This window comes from Platichthys flesus, chromosome 19, assembly GCF_949316205.1.
Source record: "Platichthys flesus chromosome 19, fPlaFle2.1, whole genome shotgun sequence".
NCBI classification, from domain to species: domain Eukaryota; kingdom Metazoa; phylum Chordata; class Actinopteri; order Pleuronectiformes; family Pleuronectidae; genus Platichthys; species Platichthys flesus.
In genome coordinates, this window is record NC_084963.1 from 14994966 (window position 1) to 15015775 (window position 20810).

The following is a 20810-nucleotide window of genomic DNA, read 5'->3' on the forward strand; positions in this document are numbered from 1 at the left end:
AAGCTGTGCAAGAGCTGTAGCATATGGTAAATCTTTTATGCATTTTTATCTTTTCATTCTTTACTGATGGACTCTAAAAATATCACTAGGCCATGATCATGAATATATATATATATATATATATATATATGGAAAGCCTAGTTTGTTTTTATATCCTTAACACTGATTCCAAGCTCACAAGCATTTCAAAATGAACAATACACAAAATAGCCGCACTCTTTAATGCTTTTGGTTTGTTATCCTCCGTGTTTCACCACATGTTGGGAATTTATTTTTAGTTGTTAGACCTGAGGGGAGTGGGGGTGGTGGCCAGCAAACGGCACTGAATTCCCAAGCCAACTAATGATTGAACACGAATGCACCTTTCTGGCCAACTTCTTAATCAGTGTGCGCATCCGGCTGCATTTGCACGGCTTGTTGAAAGACAAAAATCCCCCAAAAATACTTGGGTAGGGGCAAAGTTATTTGGGTGGGCAGGCTAAATAACTTGGTTACCCCGAAAAATGTATGTTTGTTTAACGAGGTAAGTGCAAGCATCTGCAATAACAAACCAACTGAAGCATGTTATTTGTTACGGTGCTGTTGTATTTACCTGGAATATGTTCGGGATAATTGTGTAGTAATGGTCATTCTGCTCCTGGTTGAACTTTTGCAGATAGGAGGAGTATTCGCTCTTACTGTCAGCAGCCATCTGGTGTCTCATCTGAGCTTGCTGTCGTGCCTGAAGAAATTAAAAAGCACAAACATGCACATCAAAAACAACCCTCTCCTCATTAGACCTCAGTGTTCGCTGATTAACACAGACATATGGGTTATACTCACATACTCACATACTCACATACACGCACACACACTCAGCCAGAGCACAACGACCCACATGGGTTGACACATTTGTGCATATGAGTGTTCATGCATGCACATATAAACATAGAGGTCGTGGACGCACGGTCACAGCTGCACATCGACGCCCGACAGCAGCAACAGCCTTTGGCATTAGACTATATGTTGGCCAGGACAAACCTCAAAAAAAGGTAGCCTGCAATATCTGCAGAAAAAGGAGGGATTTGGATTTCCATTGCCCGCCCAGTCTAGTCTTTCTTCACCATTGACAATGTTGATTATTTTAAGCTAGTTCCGTCTTAAGAAGGGTAGCAGGCAGTCAGAAACGCAGCGGGAGCAGCCTATTCTAGATCCATGGCTAACAGATGGAGATGAGATTATCTCAGCTAGACAGCATGTGTCTGTTTATGTGCATAGTGTGTATGTGTGCGATTGTGCAGCTTAGTACTCATATCTGTTTCCTCTTTCCATTGGATCTAAGGCCCTTCCACACATAAATCTTGGTTTCATTGGTCTATCTGTAACAAAGAGTCACCTTATGAACCTGTGATTGCAATCAACATTCAGTCGGCTGAATGCAGATGGAAAAATAACTGGAGCCACATAACTGTGCGGGACGCTAGACGGAACATGACCCTGATCTGCACTAGTCCTGAAGGGGAAACATTTAAAGGACTTCATCCTAATTCTAACACTCACAGACATATGGGTTTGTTATAGATGATATAGTAGAAGAAAAGGAGGATGTCAGACACAAAGGTGCATTATATCCGGCACATGAGGGATGACAGATAATACCATGGTGGAAAATGATAGTCACTGCTTGCAAAAAAATAGGAATCCAGGGGAGAGCTAAAAAGCACATGTGAAAGTCCAGCTGTTTTAAATCTATGTGAGCATGCGACAATGGAAATGTGCTTTACTGGTGTAGGTGCATGCAAAGTGAATGTGTTGTGTTGAGAGATGATGAGGTTAGAGAAATGTTGCTATGGTAACCTGGCGGATGACAAACCCACAAAACAAGCCACTCTGTCTGCAGCCACTTCACATCCTGTTGTCATTTGTTACTGCTATGCTGTCACACACACACCAACTAACAATCTACCTATTCACCTATCTATCTACCAAACTAACTATTTACCACTCTATATACCTACCTCCTAATCTACCTTTCTATCAATCTACCTACATATATATATACCTCTCTACCTACCTCTCTACCAACCTATCTACCTACCTGTGTACCTACGAATCTACCTATTTACCTACCAACCTATCAATCTACCTACCTATCTACCTACCTATGTGCCAATCTATCAATCTACCCACCTACCTACCAACATACCAACCAATCTAGGAACAAAACTGAGAATGGAGCACACAGAGAAAATCTAAGTTGGTTGGAAATTTGACGGCTTACATAACATCTGTCATAATTTTCGCTCATTTAATTTTCCACCACACATATAAACCTCAGGGTGACACAGTTTTCAGCAGAAGGACAACGAGGCAAGCCACTGATCACGGGCAGGCAGGACAGGGCTGGGTCAACAGTGATATCTGGTTGAGGCTGTATTGTAGAGACAGTGTGCGATCCCACAGATATAAAATACTCTCTGACCGCTTGACCTACCTTGAGTGAACTTCGCTTCAAGGCATAGCACAAAATAACACACACACACATAAACAAAAAAAAAAGTTTGTTAGCCGTTTACAGCTAAACAAGAAGTTGCCACAGATGCACTTCCTAGACCACCAGGCCTATCATGAGTCAGAAGGGGAAGCTGGTATCACGGTACACAAACACAGTAGCAGCAAAAAACACTGGTTACAAAACAATCTGTTACGCTTCTAGAAATGCATGACAATGTTATTTCTTAATTGCTATATGACTGGGGATCTTCACAGTTGGACAGTTTGTGAGTGTGTGTGAGGGCCAGCGGTTCCTCAGAAAAATGGAGCAGGCTTTTGTGGATATCTGGTCAGTGACTCCAAACCCCAAATTATAGGAATTAGTTTGCCAAAATCAAAGAGGGAACAGTTAGAGGTTGCTCCAGCTGAGCAGAAAACCACAATACCTCAGCTCGACAAATAGCAGCTCTTCTGAATTAGTGGGAGACATCACATTACTCAATGTTTAACTCCTGGAACTTAGCTTGTCAGAACATATCTTTATTTGCAGTTTCTTCAAAATTGTAAGCGACAAGTAAACTTGGTGAGGAAGTAGAATAATATAATTACTTTATTTGTAGCTTATTAAATTCTATTGGGGCCTTTAGCTGCACAATACCACACACAAATATTCCAAATATTCATGTTTCTGCTTTATTTTTCTTCTCCCATCATGCATCTGTCCTTCCCGTTCCAGATCTACTTATATCAAGAGGCTTCAACTATGACCAAAGGTCCTTAAAAAAGTTTTTACATTTCATCCTATCCGTTGAAAGATACTCAGGAATATGACTACGCAAAGTAAAAAACACAGTAAGACATAGTTTTGCCCTGCGGCTTAGTTTTATGACCAAATTTACTTATTACATCAAAATAAAGTGGGCGCTTGACCGTTTACGATGCTTTAATCGGAATATGATGTCCCAAAGATGGCACACTGAAGATGTACAGAAAACATACATGACAAACACATAAATTTTTTCATTAATCTGCAAATTCACACCCTTTTTCAAGATTCCAGTTATACAATTAAAGTTGATGAAATTGATGATACAGATAAAGCAATGGAAATGTACACAAATAAGGTACCTGTCAGAAATACTTATGTGTTTTACCCTAATCCAATCATTCTCCATAGTGACTGATATGAGGGATTTCAGTCGTTTCTATAATAAGCTCTTCATTTTTGAACAACGGAAATGTGAGAAGGCGAGAAAGTGAGCTGAGGTCAGTTGAAACACCCACACAGAGAGGAATAACAATTTTTTTTTTTTTTTTTTGAAAAGTGAGGCTGTTGAGGCTTATCTAAAAGGGATATATTGAGCATCACATTTACTATCATCACTATGTTGGTCAAACCTTAAGAGGAAATTGCAGGCGAATTTACTGGCACTGCCTCTAATTATGGGTCATAACCTTCGCTTTAGAGATTTGCAAACTTCTCAAGAAAAGAATCACTTAATTTTCACTTAAGCACATGAAATGGTTTATCTCTGTGTCTGTTCTTTTCAACTATACTTCTCTTTAATTAAGGAGTGCAAAACTATTTCAACCAGTGGTCAGACTGGCAACTACAATGAGGGTAAGACCTGGGTGAACGGGCCACTATATTCCGTTAAATAAAAAATCTGAACATTTAAAAAGGGTTATGTTTTTATTTTTTTATTTGATCTTTCTTGGATCTGACTGTTTCCCATGAATTATCTAGTCTGTTGCCCGCCATGTTCTAATTTGTTCCACCACAGTTTCATAATATCCAAACATATTTACACTTATAAAAATATAATAGATCTCTCAGTAAGTGTTCTGCTCTGGGTCATTACTTCCCAGAGCAGGCTGGCTGCAGCGATATTTGCCTTTGCTTGGTCTCAGCCTCTCGCATTCGTGCGCCCCGAAAGTTTTTAACTTACACGCCGATAGTCAGACCTCATAGTTTCAGCTGCAGCTGTGTACGTACCCACGAGTGGCATTAAGTGCAGCTCTCTCACATGCCAGAATTCCTTTTTAACTCAAAAGTCGGTAAACCTGTCATTTGGGTGCTCTGCTGTCTGTGACATTGAACTGCATGTAAGTGAAGGTGAACAATTGCTACCGCCACAGACTGAATCCATTCTATGGAAAACTCTGGCTGTCTTTCATCCTTAACCCAAAACTGATCAGTTAACAGAAAATTGTCAGCAGAAATGTAAATAATACAATGGGCTGTTTGCAATGTGTTGGTTGATAAAGTATGTGTGCTATGTGAGTGTATGTATATATGCAAAAGCGATACATAAGTACATAAGCAGATTCTGCATGTGTCCAAGATGAATTTCCTTCAGGAAAATAAAGTCTTATCTGATCTTATATTACGGAGTTGTTTACATAATCACTTTAAACAAACCGTTATAGTGAGTAAATGAAAAGCGGAAAAAAAATGCAGATTTGTTTCTCTTTCTTTACCAGCTTTCTGTGTAATGTATGAGTCTTTCATGCTTCAATAAATGGAACAACTGTAATCGGAAACAACACAGCTCTTGTTGTGCCGGGTCTTTCCAGTTGAGTTCAGTGTTAGCCTGAGCCCACTGTAGCTCTCTGGCTGAGCGCAGAAAGACTCTTTATTCAAACCTGTATTTGCATAATAATCGGGTCTGAACTGTGTCGACTCTGAGCCGCAGCTCTGCTCAAACAGCTGATGAAGCAGCAGGAGCACGCGCTGCTGACCCATGATGCCTTGCAGGCGTGGGAGCTGTGTGGGTTAAGGGCTGAGGCTTTAAGGGCTCATTTAATTGGTTATGACAACAGGAAATGACATCAGCTACGGGCCCTAGGGGCTCTGGTGTTCAAGTCCTAAGAGTTGGATTGTTTGCTACATGTGTTGATTTATCATAGAGGATCCCAAAATCACCCAAGTACAAGTTTAAAATGAGTCCCTGAGAGAGAGGAAAGCCAGCTCTGTATATGTATAATACATATCCACATAAACACACAACCACACACAAGCACTTCCAATAGAAACCCATTCTATTCCTCTCTGTTGCTAAGTGTTTTGGTGGCTGCACTACACTGATAATGAGGACCTGGTGCCACCATCAGCTTTGTTTAGCAGCAGATCACTGAGACAATGCCAGCTTTTACACACAGGGCCTTTGCACATGGTCACTCCGTCTTTACTGTCTTTTGAAGCTCAGTGGAATCAGAGGCTGGGGGCATGGAAAGGGGGCAATAAATGCAAATGAAAAACAATGAAAAGTTTGGGGAGGGTGATCTTTGTGAGAGTGAGGAAGGCCAGGCAATCAAAAGGGGAAGCTTTGTTTCAAGCACGGAGGAGACCGGACAAGCTTGTGTGATTGGGGCCTGCTGCACGAGATGACACATACCTTTTCCACGTCAGCCTTAGTCACGTTAATGTCGGCATCCATCCTCTCAAAGTACTGCTGTGCTCTGTCCGCCTCTTTGCAGTCTCTCTCAAACCGTCTTTTACACTGAAGAACAACAGGGTAAACCAAATTAAATATGATCATAGACATTGAATGAGTAGCTTGACCTTTTGAATAAGCATAATAATAGACGTCATAACATGTACACATACGTCATATACATGTCAGGCCCGGCATTGTGTGTGACTGAGATTGGTTTGTGTCACTGAGACAGCCTTTGGGTCTGTCACAGTCTGCAGCCTGCAGATTAAACAAATGCTCATAGTGGTCATTTGTGTGCAGAAAAACAAGCATTCATCCAACCCTCTTTCGACCCCTCGAACTGAACAATCAGTGTTTGTTGGGCCAGCGTGCACTCTGAACTATGCCTATCGGCCTCGCACACACACAATGGGATCATTGAACTCGCAGAGAAGTTGCAGGACAAGGAGGGGTATGCATCTCTCTCACACTCTCTCTCCCCAACCAAAGGGGCCAGGCAGATATAAGAGGTGGTGGTGGTGGTCCTGTGCAATCTCACTTATAGCTCTTAAACTAAAATAAATAACAATGACACTCCTGGAACTGCTCTTATCTAGTTTTAGTGGTAGAGCAGTAGTAAACAATGAAGTTTAAAAATCTACCAAAGTTTGGTCTACGACTGATTTAATAAAACTGACACAACTGATATTAAGGCACACTTCAGTGTTTCTGAGGCAATGGTCTTTTTTATCTCGATTTACCTCAGCCAGTAGTTCTTCATACATTGTTAGCATTATCAGTGTGTCATCCAGGCAGCAGATGACACAGATACATTATGTAATGACACATTACCTAATAGTTAGCTATACCTTCATTATAATATATATATCTTAATGGTACATGCTGTAGTGTCTGTTAGTCATATAAAAGACTACTATGTCTCTGTTTCAAGCAAAATAAATGAATCACTGAGGACAGATCATGGGGTCCCTCAGGGCTCTGTACACAGCCCTCTGTTTTGTTTAGTTTTTTCTTTTTCAGACAGTTCCACAGAAGTGTACTACTTTCACTTGAGGAAAAAAATATTTTTCTGAATTGGCGACATAGATCAAAATCTTTGTATTTTCCTTCTGAAAAACCCCAAAGTCCTGAGGTGCCTGTGCCAAGCCAACAAATGAACAACGATGCCATTCATATTTCTTAATGGCAACTGTATCTCTGTATGTCTCAAATCCTAACCAAAATAAAACTAGTTCAAACTACACAGGCAGGATATTTGATTTACCTCTTCTAAACTCGACTAAATTAGAAATCTCTAGGGATTTTGAGGTAAGTCTGATACATTCAGAAAAACAAGCTGAATCTTGTTTCTCATGATGACTTTTCTCAGAATTCAGATATAACGTTCTGGGTATCTTAAAAGAACAGCAGATGTTTTGTTTTTTTCCCAAGTGAATGCAATATGCTTTCATTCAGTTCCCCCTCAATTTTAAAGGATAATATATTTTTCTAGAGACAAGACTCCTCCCTTGCTGTCTATTGTAGCATGTGCTTTTGTATTACATAACTCTGATGTTGATGACTGATGTAAGGCTGTTGATAACTGAATGAAAAGGCCTTGAGCGAGTAAGGTCATTGGACCATCTCTGCACAGTTTCATATACTGTGTATTTGTACTTATATTCTGCAGTGGTGGACCTTGATGTATTTGATGTATAATTTGACTAATACATCTAGCAAATGAAAGCATATATATAAAATAAAATGACTGTGGTCTTGTGTGTTTTTTTTTTCATACATAGTATTATACCTTTTATGTCGTGAATGAGTTTGTATTCCCATTAATGGTTTTAAGTGATTCAAGTGTTAACGCTATACATGAAGTTGCACTTTATGACGTTATTGATACAGTAAACTGCACATGGATGTCCCTAAGTTGGTTTCTATTTTTGATTTGATGTATTTCCGGTGCGACTTGTAACCATGGTGAGACTGTGTACTACACATAAAGACACTCACCGATTCCAGCTGTTTCCATGAGCTCTCAATGTGCTGCTGTGCCTTACGCCCATCGTGGAAGTGCTGTAAGAACAGTTGGAGAAAGTGGAAATATTATCACACTCTGCACAAGCTTCAGGGATTTGAAAGCAGGTGAACTTGACCTGGACGTGGTCAGGATAATAAATTAAAAGCACTGGGAATGCAGGTCTCAACCATACCATTAAACACCATGCATATTACTCCCACTGTGACAGGAAATTATTAATGTGAACTGAGAAAGTAGGGCAAATTCAAATAGATACTATACTGTGACTACATTACAAATTATGATGGCATAAACCACAGGATTAACGCCCAGAGATTTGTTGAAGCTGCAGCAGATGGCTATAAGTCTATTTGATTAAAGAGCAACCACATTTTATCTCAACAGTGCAACGCAGGTGCAGAAACACTGTGACTAACAGCAACACACATTTTAGCACCATTAATATAAACCTGCTGAATGAGGAACCTGAGTGGAAACTCCACCAAAGTAAAAAAAAGTTAAAAATACTGGACATCAAGTAACAATGATGAGAAAGGGACCTGTTAGACATATAGTACAGATGCTATTTTATATAGCTATAACATCTCATCTCCTGTAAAAGAGCATGAAGCCAATGGCTTGTGTTGCTGCAAACATTAAACATACACTTCAGTTATCTCATGAAATCAGTACATGTAACCATGAAATCTATGCAATTCCTTAAAAGGAATATTTAAACAGAAAGGGTTTGTGTATTTAGTTTTTATTGTCCCTGAGGGGCAATTTGGCAAACCCACCACATTCATGTGATGGTTAATAGAAAAAATACATGCACATAATGGCTTCAGTCCAAAGAGCATTGGTATTTCTATAGATGGCAGTCTGGGAGTTCCCCTGACTTTTTCTGTAGAAGGCCCCTATGAGGTGGCATTTGTGGTTTTGAATGAAATGTCTCATCAACTGTTGGTGATCCCCTGACTTTTCCTACAGAGCAATCATTCGATCAAAATTTGAATTGTCCAGTAAATGCATCTATACGCATTATCTATATACTGCACTGTATCCATATCATGTTTTTCCATTCTTATCAAGTACTACATTAGCCTCTGGTGTACTTTGTTTTTATGTAAATGGTAAGCATGGTCAACATTATTCTTACTTAACATCAGGATGTTAGCACTGCCATTGTGATCATGTTGGCATCATTAAGAACATACTTGTTGTGAATGCTGATAGGTTCCTGTTTTGGTAAATGTCTACCTCTCAACAAACATCTGATTTAAGCTATGGGACCGTATATGTATGGCAATAGGGACAGAAAATATTCAGGACAACAGAGTGAAAACTGTTCGATGAGAAAGTAGAAAAAGAAACTGAGAAACGAACCAGGTAACTGAACATGAAACAAGCTTACAGTAAAACACAACACCATGAAAATAACATTGAAGTTATGAGGAGCCAGATATTGTAAACTACAGGGAGACAGACAGGCCACAGTGTGTTCTGGAATATGCAATCCGTGTCATATCGGACACAGCTAGGTGGCAGTTGTTGACCAAAAAACACTTACACACACAGGCCTGTGTTTTTGCAACAGGCCTCGCTTGGCTTATCTCACTCCAGGAGAGCAGAGGACTTGGCACAGAGCACATCACTCTACAGTCCCTCTGTGTGGCTCACAGCCAGATCCCCTGGACTCTCAAACACAGACTAATTCTAACCCTCTGTAGGTTTAAATCAAATTGTGATTACTTATATTACATGCAAAATCATTTATTTGTTACCTGTTGTCGAATTAATCTGCTGAAAAAGTCACAAAAGGGTCAGATTCTAAAGAAAATGACATAAGAGACCTGAATATCAATGAATGTTCCCTTGGTTACGCAGTCTGCGGAAGCAAGGGCCTGTGGCTGAGCTGAATATCGATGAACAACGGCCCGAGCCCTTCTAAAGAACCATTATAAAGAACAGAAAGCTGTATCTTGGACCGCACACAGAAGTCCTCAGTAGTCTGCCGATAAATGCATACACAGAGATGTGAAATTAAAACTAGTTCAGGAGGCCTAAAGTTAAATGTTACCTGAACAATGCTGGACGTAAGAGGAGTTGGTGAGAACATGGTGTAGTTTACCTCAGGCATGTTGCACTTCTCATTTCCCAAAGTTTCGAGGGAAGCTGATTAAAATAAGGAAGTGCTCCAGTGTTTCAGAGGAAGTACTTGGGCTCAGACAGAAAAAAGTGACATTGTGGAGCAGGTGATGGTGGTGCTGTCAAACCAATGTATGATCGAGTGCTTCATTTTTCTTAATTTTTTTCAAGCCAAGAACTTCAAAATCCTTTTAGATAGGGACAATCTTTTCAATGACTACATCTAAAAATGTAGTAATGATGATAAGATGCAGGGAAGATGCCATAAAGCCTTCTCACCACACACTCACCAGACTGGGTGACTTCATTGTTACTGTGAGGCATTCTTTTGACCAAATATTTGTCTCCATAACAACATTTCTGAGCAATATCCAGCATCTCAGGCTGTCTGAATCAACAAACCTTCAATCACTATGAAGATAAACATACTACGTGGACGCCTTCAACCCAAGCACGTCCGTCAGGTTCAGATCTGTCGTATAGAATGAAGATCTACTGACCACATCAGTGTTTGCTCTGACCAAACCAAAACATGCAGGGCTCACTCACTCTCAGGGATGCAGGTAAATGCATGCTGTCATTTCGGCTGATGTTCTGCAGCGCTGACCTCCCTAAATATTTAAATTCACTTGGCTCAGCTCAAGAGAGAGAAACGACACACCCTGTCTTTCTTCCACTCATCCTTCACAGTAACAGCGTGTGACTGCTGGAACTGCCAGGGACAGCTGGGCCACTTCAACAGGTCGGTGACCTGACGCTGCAACTCTCCCTTTCACTTATCCCAATGGCTTTGAAAAGACAGCACGAGGGGAAAGAATACTTGACTTTACACACTAATGAATTCATGAGCCAGAAGAGACATTGGAAATAAATCAATATAGTTACTGTTATTAAAGTAAATAAAACACATTACATGAGAGAGAGCAGATTTAATATTTACTTAATAAGATGAACAGGCCTGCTCTCTGTGTTATGATTATATCGTCATAGAAAAAGGAATTTTTCAAGCTAGCCCCTGTAGTTATGAGCGATGCACAACAACCTTTGAAACAGAACAAAGGAATGCAAAATAATTAAAACATGGGTGTAGTATTATATTAAGTAATTAAATACAGGGACTTTATAGACTCAGATTTCACTAAATAATTTGTGGGGTTATTTTATATCTCTTTCAATAGCTCAGATTTTGTAATGCTTTCTTTCAAAACTCTGCACTCGCACTCAAATTGGGGAACTTTGACAGACTTGTTGGACAAGGAGGTTTCTCTTGCCACCATGTCTTTTTTTAACTCAAGAAGCCCCTGCTTGTGCTTAGATTTGCTCTGCATGTGCTCAAATTGTGCGCTTCCACTCAGATTCGGCTCTTCTCGTCATGCTCACAGTGCTGCTGCTCTCGAATCTGATTTTTTTGCTGAGACAAGTCTGTCAAAATATTCCACAACCAATGGAATTCCAGGTGTAGTGTTGACAAATGAATTGGTCTCGCTCTCGTGCTTGTTAGCGTCAAGCTTTAAGAATTCCATAAGCGAGAACATGAACAGAGTGAAAGCAGGACCAAATCTATGGACCAGATCTATTAACATGAAATCAATGAGTCCTGCTCTTAAACTGAAAGACCCCGCTGAAGATAGGAAAAACACCACTTTTCTAAGTGTGTGTCATTCAGTGTCTTCTGCATAGTCTATCTTCTCTCTACCTTATTTGCCTTCCTACTTTCCAGCGTCGTCCTTGTACCAGACCGAGCTGAAGTGGGACAGACCTGCTCTGGAGTGTGACGTAAACCCTAAGGGATTCACAAGCTGTTCATTCCAAAAATATGCAACACACTTTGGGCAAAACAGAGACTTGAGGTGAGAGAAAAAAACAAGAGCGGAAAAAACACTATTACACTTTACTTGTGTGAGCATTCCAACTCCAACTGACTTAGTCTGTAGGAATGTGCACCTGAAGTCCTGTGCAGATGCCAACTCATATAATCATTAGGTACTAGAAATGGCCACTAGAGTCAAACTAGATCTTGAGACAATGAAAGCTCCACTGAGATTTTTCTCCTCATGTTTAGACGATTACGTGATGTTTTTTTATTCATACTTTACTAAAGTTGTTTCAGTTACTATGTTAGGATCCAGTGATCAGTTCTCCCTCTCAGCTTCCTATTTGTCTTTCCACTCAACAGAAAGCAGAAGGCATTTGAGGCCATCCCGGGGAGACACGTTGTTCTAACAGAGTGCTTGCATCTCTCTTCTCTGCCTCTCAGGAGACAAATGAGGATGGTATCCTCTGCCAAACCCACCCAGTGAAAAAAAGGTTGTTTTACAGGGCGTTATGGTGTTTAGCTGACTTTACCCTAAATGCTGTGCTTTATTTTCTCAGCCAGGGTGGCAGAATGAGAGGCTGGGCTGGTTCAGGCTGGTTGCACATGTCACATCACAGCAGGATAAGGAAGATACGAGTTCCCTCCCAGCAAGAAAAGATATCATCATGTGCTACTGTGGCTGAGAATGGATACACACAGAACATACGCTCGAGTGGACTCTTCCATTAACACATGTTGATACAAACAGTTAATATTATGTATTGACTTTCATAAATGTTACAAGCACTATATGTGTTACATCTTGGGAGGTGGTGCAGAGTGTTTAAAGCTACACTACTTAGTTTTTATACCATAGGATAACAGCCTCAAAATCACGGAGGATGGCATATCTGTCATTACCACAGGGTGCCCTGGATGCCTGGAACTCCACCATGTAACTCTGGGGTACCTGACCGAGTGAATATCTGAGCATATTTCACTTGGTGAGAGCTAAAAGAGGCCAAAGGACACAGGACAGTTGCTGACCTAGTGCTGTTGTTATTGGAGAAGTAAAACTTTTGCTTGTTTGCTGTCCTGCTTGTCTGAAATTGTTGACTCACTAGTTTATCATCAGAGGCCAGGTGAACCCATCCCAATAGAGGTTTTAGTCTAATCATGATTCAATTCGATTCGATACACATCTTGCTCGGACATTGATAACTGTGTCCGTTCCTTGCTTGTTGTGTAAGCTTGTATGCTACTGTACTGATTTGAGCTGAATGCAGTGAATGTTTACAGCCAAATCTGAAAAAGTTTGTGAGCATGAATGTGTGAATGCCCATGTGTGCATGGGGGGCCTCGGACCGCAAACACCGGATTATAGCAACTCTTAAATGGTATTGCTTTAACGGTGTTGATCTGGCCTCGTGCACAGCAGCATACTGACCAAACACCTTATTGTGACTCCTCAGCACAATCACAGTCCAGTGAGACTTAGGCTCTTCATCCCATATTAACCTTGCCTGCTCTAAATGCTTACCTATTATAATATTAAGTACAGCATAAACATGCAATGCACGGCATATGAGAAAGTTACCTTTTGATGTTATCATGATGTATTTTCTAAAGTAAAATATATTTGCGTAACACATTAAATCAAGTATATTCTCTCTTATAAAACAAACGTCAACTTCAGTAAAAACAAGTATATCTGCCCTGAAATAAAATCCTTTAAGACAACATTCTTGGCTTCACCTCCTCTGCCACCCCAAGCTGAGCTCAACGAGAGGCTCACTCGGGGGAAACAGCACAGGGAGGTTGGGTGAGTTGCAAAACCCCACCAGGAAAACTAATGAGGTATTATTCTTTTTTTCTCCGTCTGGATTTGCAGAGTAGACCGTACCTGTCCAGTAAGCTCACTGTAAACCCAGGAGACCCTGGCCCTCTTCTAATCCCACTGTCTGGGTTTTGCCTGCATAGCTGTGTTTGACAGACAAAAATCAAAAAGCAACAACAAAAAACACAGTGAGTGGTGCCTACAAATTTATGTAAATGAATCCAGAGAAAATGATGAAAGGAAGCCCGGGGTAGTTATGAGACGTGTCCTTTCAGAATATCCTCTACACTTTCTACAGTATTGCTATTATAGACACATATGCAATGAAATGAAAGAAATAAAAAGACGAAGCAGGAGATTTGGTGAAGAATGGCACCAAGAGTGTACAGTATACACTGTTCTAAATGTTTTTTTAAATATATATTCACTTATAAAGACCTGTTTTGATGACGGCCTTTTTCATTGTAACTAGGGGTTGCTGTTCTTCTCTGGGGGGGGGGACTAGTAAAAATAAAACCTGAATTTAACCAACAAGGACACTTTTCTGAATATGTCTGTGAAATCATTCGCCCAATGCAATCAAATGAGAGAATCCTTTGTTCACACAATACACTGTAAGTTATTACAGTGTTGTCTAACTGAAGAAACACTGTTGTGGGTTTCTTTAGTTAAGACACAAGACAAGCTATTCACCATATCTAAAAGATGCAGAGAGAACTGAGAAAACAAGGGGCACTAAGTTTGTGAAGGAGACACTGTGAGGACATAAAGAGAAGGACTGAAGGGAGAAAGAGAAACAGTGATATGGATACATGGAACAGAGGAAAAGAAGAGGAAATGACCGGAGAAATGAAGAGGAAGAGGGGTGTCAGTGTGACATCCTGCAGCCGCGGGGCAGCAGGGGTCTGTCCAGTGACCCTCTGTGACAAGAGCCAAATCTGGACTGTAGACAGAGACTGCTGTTATCCAAAGGCCCAACCAAGCCAAGCTAAACTAAAGCCAAAAGAACACAACAGGCCTTGACTAATGCATGATTCCCCTTCAGACGTGTTGGAAAGTCCCCTTTTCTCTGTGTTTGGTGCAACCAAATCAGAACCAAAAATTTTAAACTGATCACTTATAATGTGACCGAGGGTTTCCTGTGTTTACGGAGAGCAACATTCATGTGTCAACAGCTGTGCACATGAACATATACTCGTATTTAAAAAAACGTTTTTGTAAAAGGTCACTTTGCTGTGTGCCCTCTGGTTTTGGTTTTCCACTCCAGTTCCCTCAGCTGGACTTCTGAGACACAAGAGTCCATGACAGATTTAACAGAGTACTGTTTTCCAGCTGAGTGGCCCTCTCTCATTTTGTGAGCACCACACTGTTATCTATGAACCGTGGAACGTGCAGGTCCATCTCTCAAATCGCTTTCTAATGGCGAGGAGGAAAGTGACTTCAACATTTAAGAATAGCATGTGGTGAGACAATATTTTTTACAAGCGGGCTTTTAAAAAGAGAAATAAGGCCGTAACGATAGAGACGTTGACTTTGTTCCATAAAAAGGATTCACTCAGTCACGTTCTCTACCTCTGGCGAGCCTTTGGGTGAATCTATATTTACTCAGCAGTGACCTCAGTTGAAAGAGAATGGGTTCCTTACTTTCTTCAACACCACTGTGTCTCTTTTATTTTACCCTATACTGCTGTCTGAACTAAATATGGTAGTAGATATATCATAAACAAAGATGTCTTACCGATTTTCTCTCAGACTTGAGCTCCTGCAGGTAACGTGACAGCTCGGTGATGATTTGAGATGTTAAGTTCTCCGATATGACTTCGTGTTGACCTGCATAGTCATTTAACTCATTAAGTGTTGTCAGGAAGGCTCGACAGAAGGTGTACCTGGTGAGACACAGGAGAACATGTTAGAGGAAATGATAGAGGGTCGGTATTTACAGAGTTCTTTTCTGGTCTTGATGACCACTCAAAGCTTACACGGTGCATCTAATGTACACAACTTGTCTGATATAGTGCAACTTTGCTCAGAAATAGTAAAAGTCGATCATAGCTCAATCATAATCGTCAGAGGCGATTTATGTTTTGTTTTGTGTTCGTTCAAATTACTCTAATTTATTTCTCAGGCAATTACACACAGAAAACATTGGGAAATGTTGTATTATCAATTACAGAATTGAATAGTTGAAAGCAGTGACTATCAATAAATCTTGAATTTCTTTTTTTTAATAATCACTTATGCTGTGTATATAAAATCATAACCTTTCAGGCACTTTTTGAGTGATTGTAGTTTATATAAAACAGACAGATACGTGATATCTTTTTTCCTTATTATGTGTGGTATCCTGTGACTCACTTGCTCTCATCCTCTTCTCGTGAGTTCTTCTTGGGTTGATACTTCTTTGATAAATTCCTGTGAGGACAAAGAGTTCAGCATTGTCAGATATTTCTTTCTGTCTATCGCTCCTAAGAGCCCAGTCTTCAGATGGGAAATGCACCATTCCCATTATATTTCCCTGACACGGCCCTTAAGAACCTGCCAATGGATCATCCAGAACACCATTCAATCAGGCAGAGTGCTTTCTGCTCCTGCTACTACATTGCCCTCCTCTCTTCGGGTCGTAAATCATCGCCTCCAGGAGTATTCATGCAAACCCAGTCACCAGAAACAAGTATGCTTTTCTCATGCAGCCATTGCCCTTGTTTTGACTTCGGCTGTGTGTCAGTGGCAGGAGATGAATGCGGCTTGAGGAGGAGGAGAAGAAAAATACGACATGTATGGTGTCACTATGCTGGCGGGAGGTGAAGCGGTGATGTGTTCAATGTCCTGCTCTCCACTTGGTTGTGTTCTTTGTCAGGCTACAATTGATCATGTCATATTTGTTTGATCATGACAGTGTATGTCAGCAGAACATAATAATAAGCACTCTCCTCAGACTGATTTGGGTGCACATTGTATACATGTGCCTTCTGGATCCTTTGTGTAATTAAAGAGCACTGTTGTCAAGTTAAAATGAAAAGTAGTGCATGTACAACCAAAAAACGACAGACACACACAAGACAAACCACTGATTTTAAGTCTGTCCACAGCTCATAAGAAATAAATGTTTAGACAAACTAATAAAAGTCGTAACATTTTGTAAAAAATAATAAAGCAACACTGGGTAGCTACTATTTCTTAAAACAGCTTAAAAAATAATTTTAACAGATCACAAACTCATAACAGGAAGAATAAATATGTCATACACCAACAAGCAGAGCCCAAGCTAGCAGCTGGCTATCAGTAGTACAACTATATTGCCATTCTTAGTGTGGATATTATGGCTGAGCCACGTAAGAAACTGGAGAGGACGGTGTCAAGAGGAAAAGAGAACGTGACAGAGTAAGAAGCTAAACAAGTATATGAGCATATTTCACTCAATGGCCAGAGCTTACAGTGAGTATCTTCTGCTGTTCTACTTGCTTGATGTTGGGCTATTGCCACGTTAGTTTATCATCAGACGCCAGGTAAACCTATTTAGAAAAAAGGGATCTGGTGATGGTGAGAGCTAGTTGCCCTAGTTGTGAGATTATAGCCCTTTACTCACTGACGGAATGTATATGTCTCAGCATGTACAACTTGTCAGAGAGCCATGCTTAATTGCTGCTGAAATAAATAATGCATATCTTTAAAAAAACGACGTGTAATGTGTGTCTGCCCTCCACCATCCAGCTCTCTCTGCCCACAGCGCCCCCCCCATACCTCTCCTCCTCCTCCTCCCTGGTGGTGTTTGCACTGTTGCTAGGCAGATTTATCTGTCAATCTCTCTCGTTGTCCTTCTGAGCCCATCTCTAATTATAGCCCTGGTTCCCACTCACTCATTCATTCACTCGCAGTCAGATGTCAACTGTCAGATTGTATAAGGCTGCTGACCGTAACTATGGATTTATAGAATTTTCGAAATTACAGTTGCAGTTTGCACTTGACTGGGATTAAGTGTATCTTGGTGCATGTGTGTCATGAGATTATGTCTGCCAATGTGTGTGTCTCTTTCTGGTAAATGGTTCAGTACAAATCTTACTGAAAACCTACTGGAAGAAAATGTCCATGCATATATAGATCATATAACCCCAGACTTGTTTTTTCTTCATCCTCACCCTGTGTCTTTTGTTAGCAGGGCCTTATTCCAACTGTTTTATGGATTATTCCAGACTGGAATTTGGGTGAGGAGGAAGAGGAGGAGGAGGAGGCATTAGTACATTGCCCTGCAATGACTAGACCGAAGCATTGTGCATGTTTACACCGATGCAAGAGAAGAGGATTATCTATGGATTAGGGCAGTGTGGAGTTGCTGTGGTGATAGAAAGGATAGATGCCATTAAATTGGCAAAGTATGTGGACTATTCTTCATGTTAAAAACCTTCTTTGCAATTGTGTGAATAATAAAAAGCAAAAAATCTGCCCTGAGGAATAAGCCAGAACCTCAATATGTTCGGCTTCTGTTCTTGAAATATGACCGAAAGAGCTAATCATTAATCAAAAAAGCATCTTATTTCTATTCTGTAAATCAACTAACGTAGTGAAATAACTAACGTGTCTGAATTTTGCCAGTGAGGATCAGGGCCAGTAGCTAATAGCTATATTCAGACTCATGCATTGGGTTTTTTTTTAATTGTTTTATGATCTCCATCCACACCAGTGTTTTAGCTTGGCATCAGTAATAATCCCAATCCATACTAACAAACCTGAAAATGTATATCACGTGACACGCATACACAGGCAGGTGTTAACACAGGCAGGTGTTAGGCAGGTGTAAACACAGGCAGGTGTAAACAGGAAGCAGATTGTCTCCTCTGCACTTTCTTAGTTACAGGAAATGGGGGATTAAATTTCTTGGACCAACGATGAGTTGGAACAGTAAGTGTTAACAATGTTTTGCTTTCACCACTGCAAATGTAGCGAACTGCGTTATAGTTTCCATACATCCCCTTTTTGCCCATCCAGACTAGAATACAGCTGCAGAGTTTTCAGATTAAAGACTTTAAGGCGCTTGAAAAACTCTGGAGTAGAGTGGATGGTAGGGGTAAATGTACCAGTACACAAAATGCGCCCCTCAGTAAACAATATCGATTACACATAAATATTTTACGTTAGGACATTGGTCATGAAAAGTTAAATCATCACTTTAATAGAAGAAGTAGACATCAACTACACAAATGAGAGAACAGACGACTAAATTAAAAGCGCCAATTCCATTAGTTTATTGAAACATGAATTGATTAAAGGGGGATAATTAGTTGGCCTAGTTGCACAACAACAAAGACGTATAGTGTGCTAGAAACACAGGAAAACCTTCTGACTCACGACATCCTGCCTGCGCGTACTAATTTCCTTATTTTAGCATCTTCTGACAAGTGTACAAATGTCGACTTTCTGGAAGGGCTTTGTGTGTGTGTCTGCTAGATAACAGACCCAGTTTGACAGCCGGCCCTGTGTGTAATCACAGTAACTGAAAACATCCGCACCATCTGTGGGGCCTGAAGTTCAATAAAAGCCAACCTCCATGGCAAGATGAGTCCATCCCTGTCCTTTTGTCAGACATACTGTAGACAGATGCTGACCGATTACATCATGGGTTGCTGCATGTGTTCAAGTGCAAGTGTAAATCTTCGAGGATGTTTTTTATTTGTCCAAACAACATATTAGTCGGCGTTAAAGGAAAGTTATTAGGATTTCATTATCAAAAATGTCCAGAGGTGAACAAATCCAAGCAATTAGAAAAAAAAGAAAAGAAACCCAATAAAAGGATAAATGAAATGGAAAATATGTAACTTAATAATCATGAAGCAGCGTGGGATCTCTGGAGCTTTTAATAAATTGTTCTTGAGTCCTCTGTGCATTTGCACTTTAATGGGAGAGCTTCAACACAATAACGGCAATGAATAATCATGATCCAGTTTAAGGGGAACAGCTGACTGGCTAAAAGTTTGTTTGCTAATGTCGTTTGTGCCAGTAGTTGACCGAGACGGGCAAAGCCATGGGAAAAGTGGATGTGATGCAATTATAAGGCAACTAAAAAACATTCCATTACCTTGAGTAAAATCTGCAATTTCTCAGTTACGTAATTGTTACATATAATATCTTTGAGGAATATCCGCAAATATAAAACCGCATCTGTAAGAATGTACGTACCCAAGAAAAATATAAATAATGAGGGTAATGCCTGGATGTAAACATAGTCAGCTAGTCCTCTTATCTCAAGCTGACTTAATTCTCAAAAAGCGGGCTTTTGGGGTCTGTAGAGGATCAGTTACAGTGGGTTGCAATGGCTACGCTTGATTGGTATTGGCTAGTCACTATGAAATGGGGGGGTTGGGGGGTCAATACTTAGAGCATTAGCCATATTGTAGTGGCCTCTTTAAAGATAAGGATTGTGGATTTGTTGGTATCTCCCACTGTGTTCGGATGCAGAGGGCCTGAAGGGATGGATCCTCGCTGACATCACTTCCCATAAAAAACAGAGTGTGTGTGTGTGTGTGTGTGTGTGTGTGTGTGTGTGTGTGTGTGTGTGTGTGTGTGTGTGTGTGTGTGTGTGTGTGTGTGTGTGCGCCTTGAGTGAGCTGAAGGGGGCGGGGCCGACACTCGTGGTTGGATAGGGGAAAAAATAAATCTGGGTCAGACCTGGGGTTGAAAATGCTGTAACCTTCTAGTCTCTATGGTAACAGAGGCTCCACCCCCCATCCTGACTTCCTCTTGTCTGAGGCAGAATCCAGCGACAACAACAGACAGCACGCACACACAAGAGAGGTAGACAGAGAGATTCTTATAAAACCACACGAGAGAAGGAGAGAAGAGGGAGAAGACGTCCTCCTCTGCTTGTTAGTCATTCTGTTTCACTGCAGAGCAGCAACAGTGATTTGTATTTGAATAATAATATAAGTCTTAAGACACAACGCTCCATATGGGAATTCCCGTTTCAGTTTCCTCCTCCAGAGGGAGGTCAGAGGTCACGGTCAGCTAAATAATGAGCTCCCGAGGATCCTGTCTCTTGTTTCAAGGACACTTCAGTAGGTCAGATCCTGCCGTAGAGAGGGGGGGTTCTTAACCAAGCCATCTGGATGTGAACAGTCACTA

The 20810-nt window shown here is 40.7% G+C and overlaps 1 protein-coding gene across 11 annotated transcripts in view; it reads right to left on the reverse strand.

Annotated features, from left to right (window-relative positions):
- Positions 1–20810, reverse strand: part of LOC133974782 (formin-binding protein 1) — a 60736-nt gene that overhangs the window by 21925 nt on the left and 18001 nt on the right. For all 11 annotated transcript variants that reach the window (XM_062412518.1, XM_062412521.1, XM_062412517.1 and 8 more), the window contains exons 3-7: positions 16053–16109; positions 15436–15583; positions 7911–7973; positions 5871–5975; positions 593–721 (exon numbers count right to left, since the gene is read on the reverse strand). In XM_062412518.1, coding sequence (XP_062268502.1) covers positions 593–721; positions 5871–5975; positions 7911–7973; positions 15436–15583; positions 16053–16109 — 502 coding nt within the window. The remainder of the gene's footprint in view (positions 1–592; positions 722–5870; positions 5976–7910; positions 7974–15435; positions 15584–16052; positions 16110–20810) is intronic.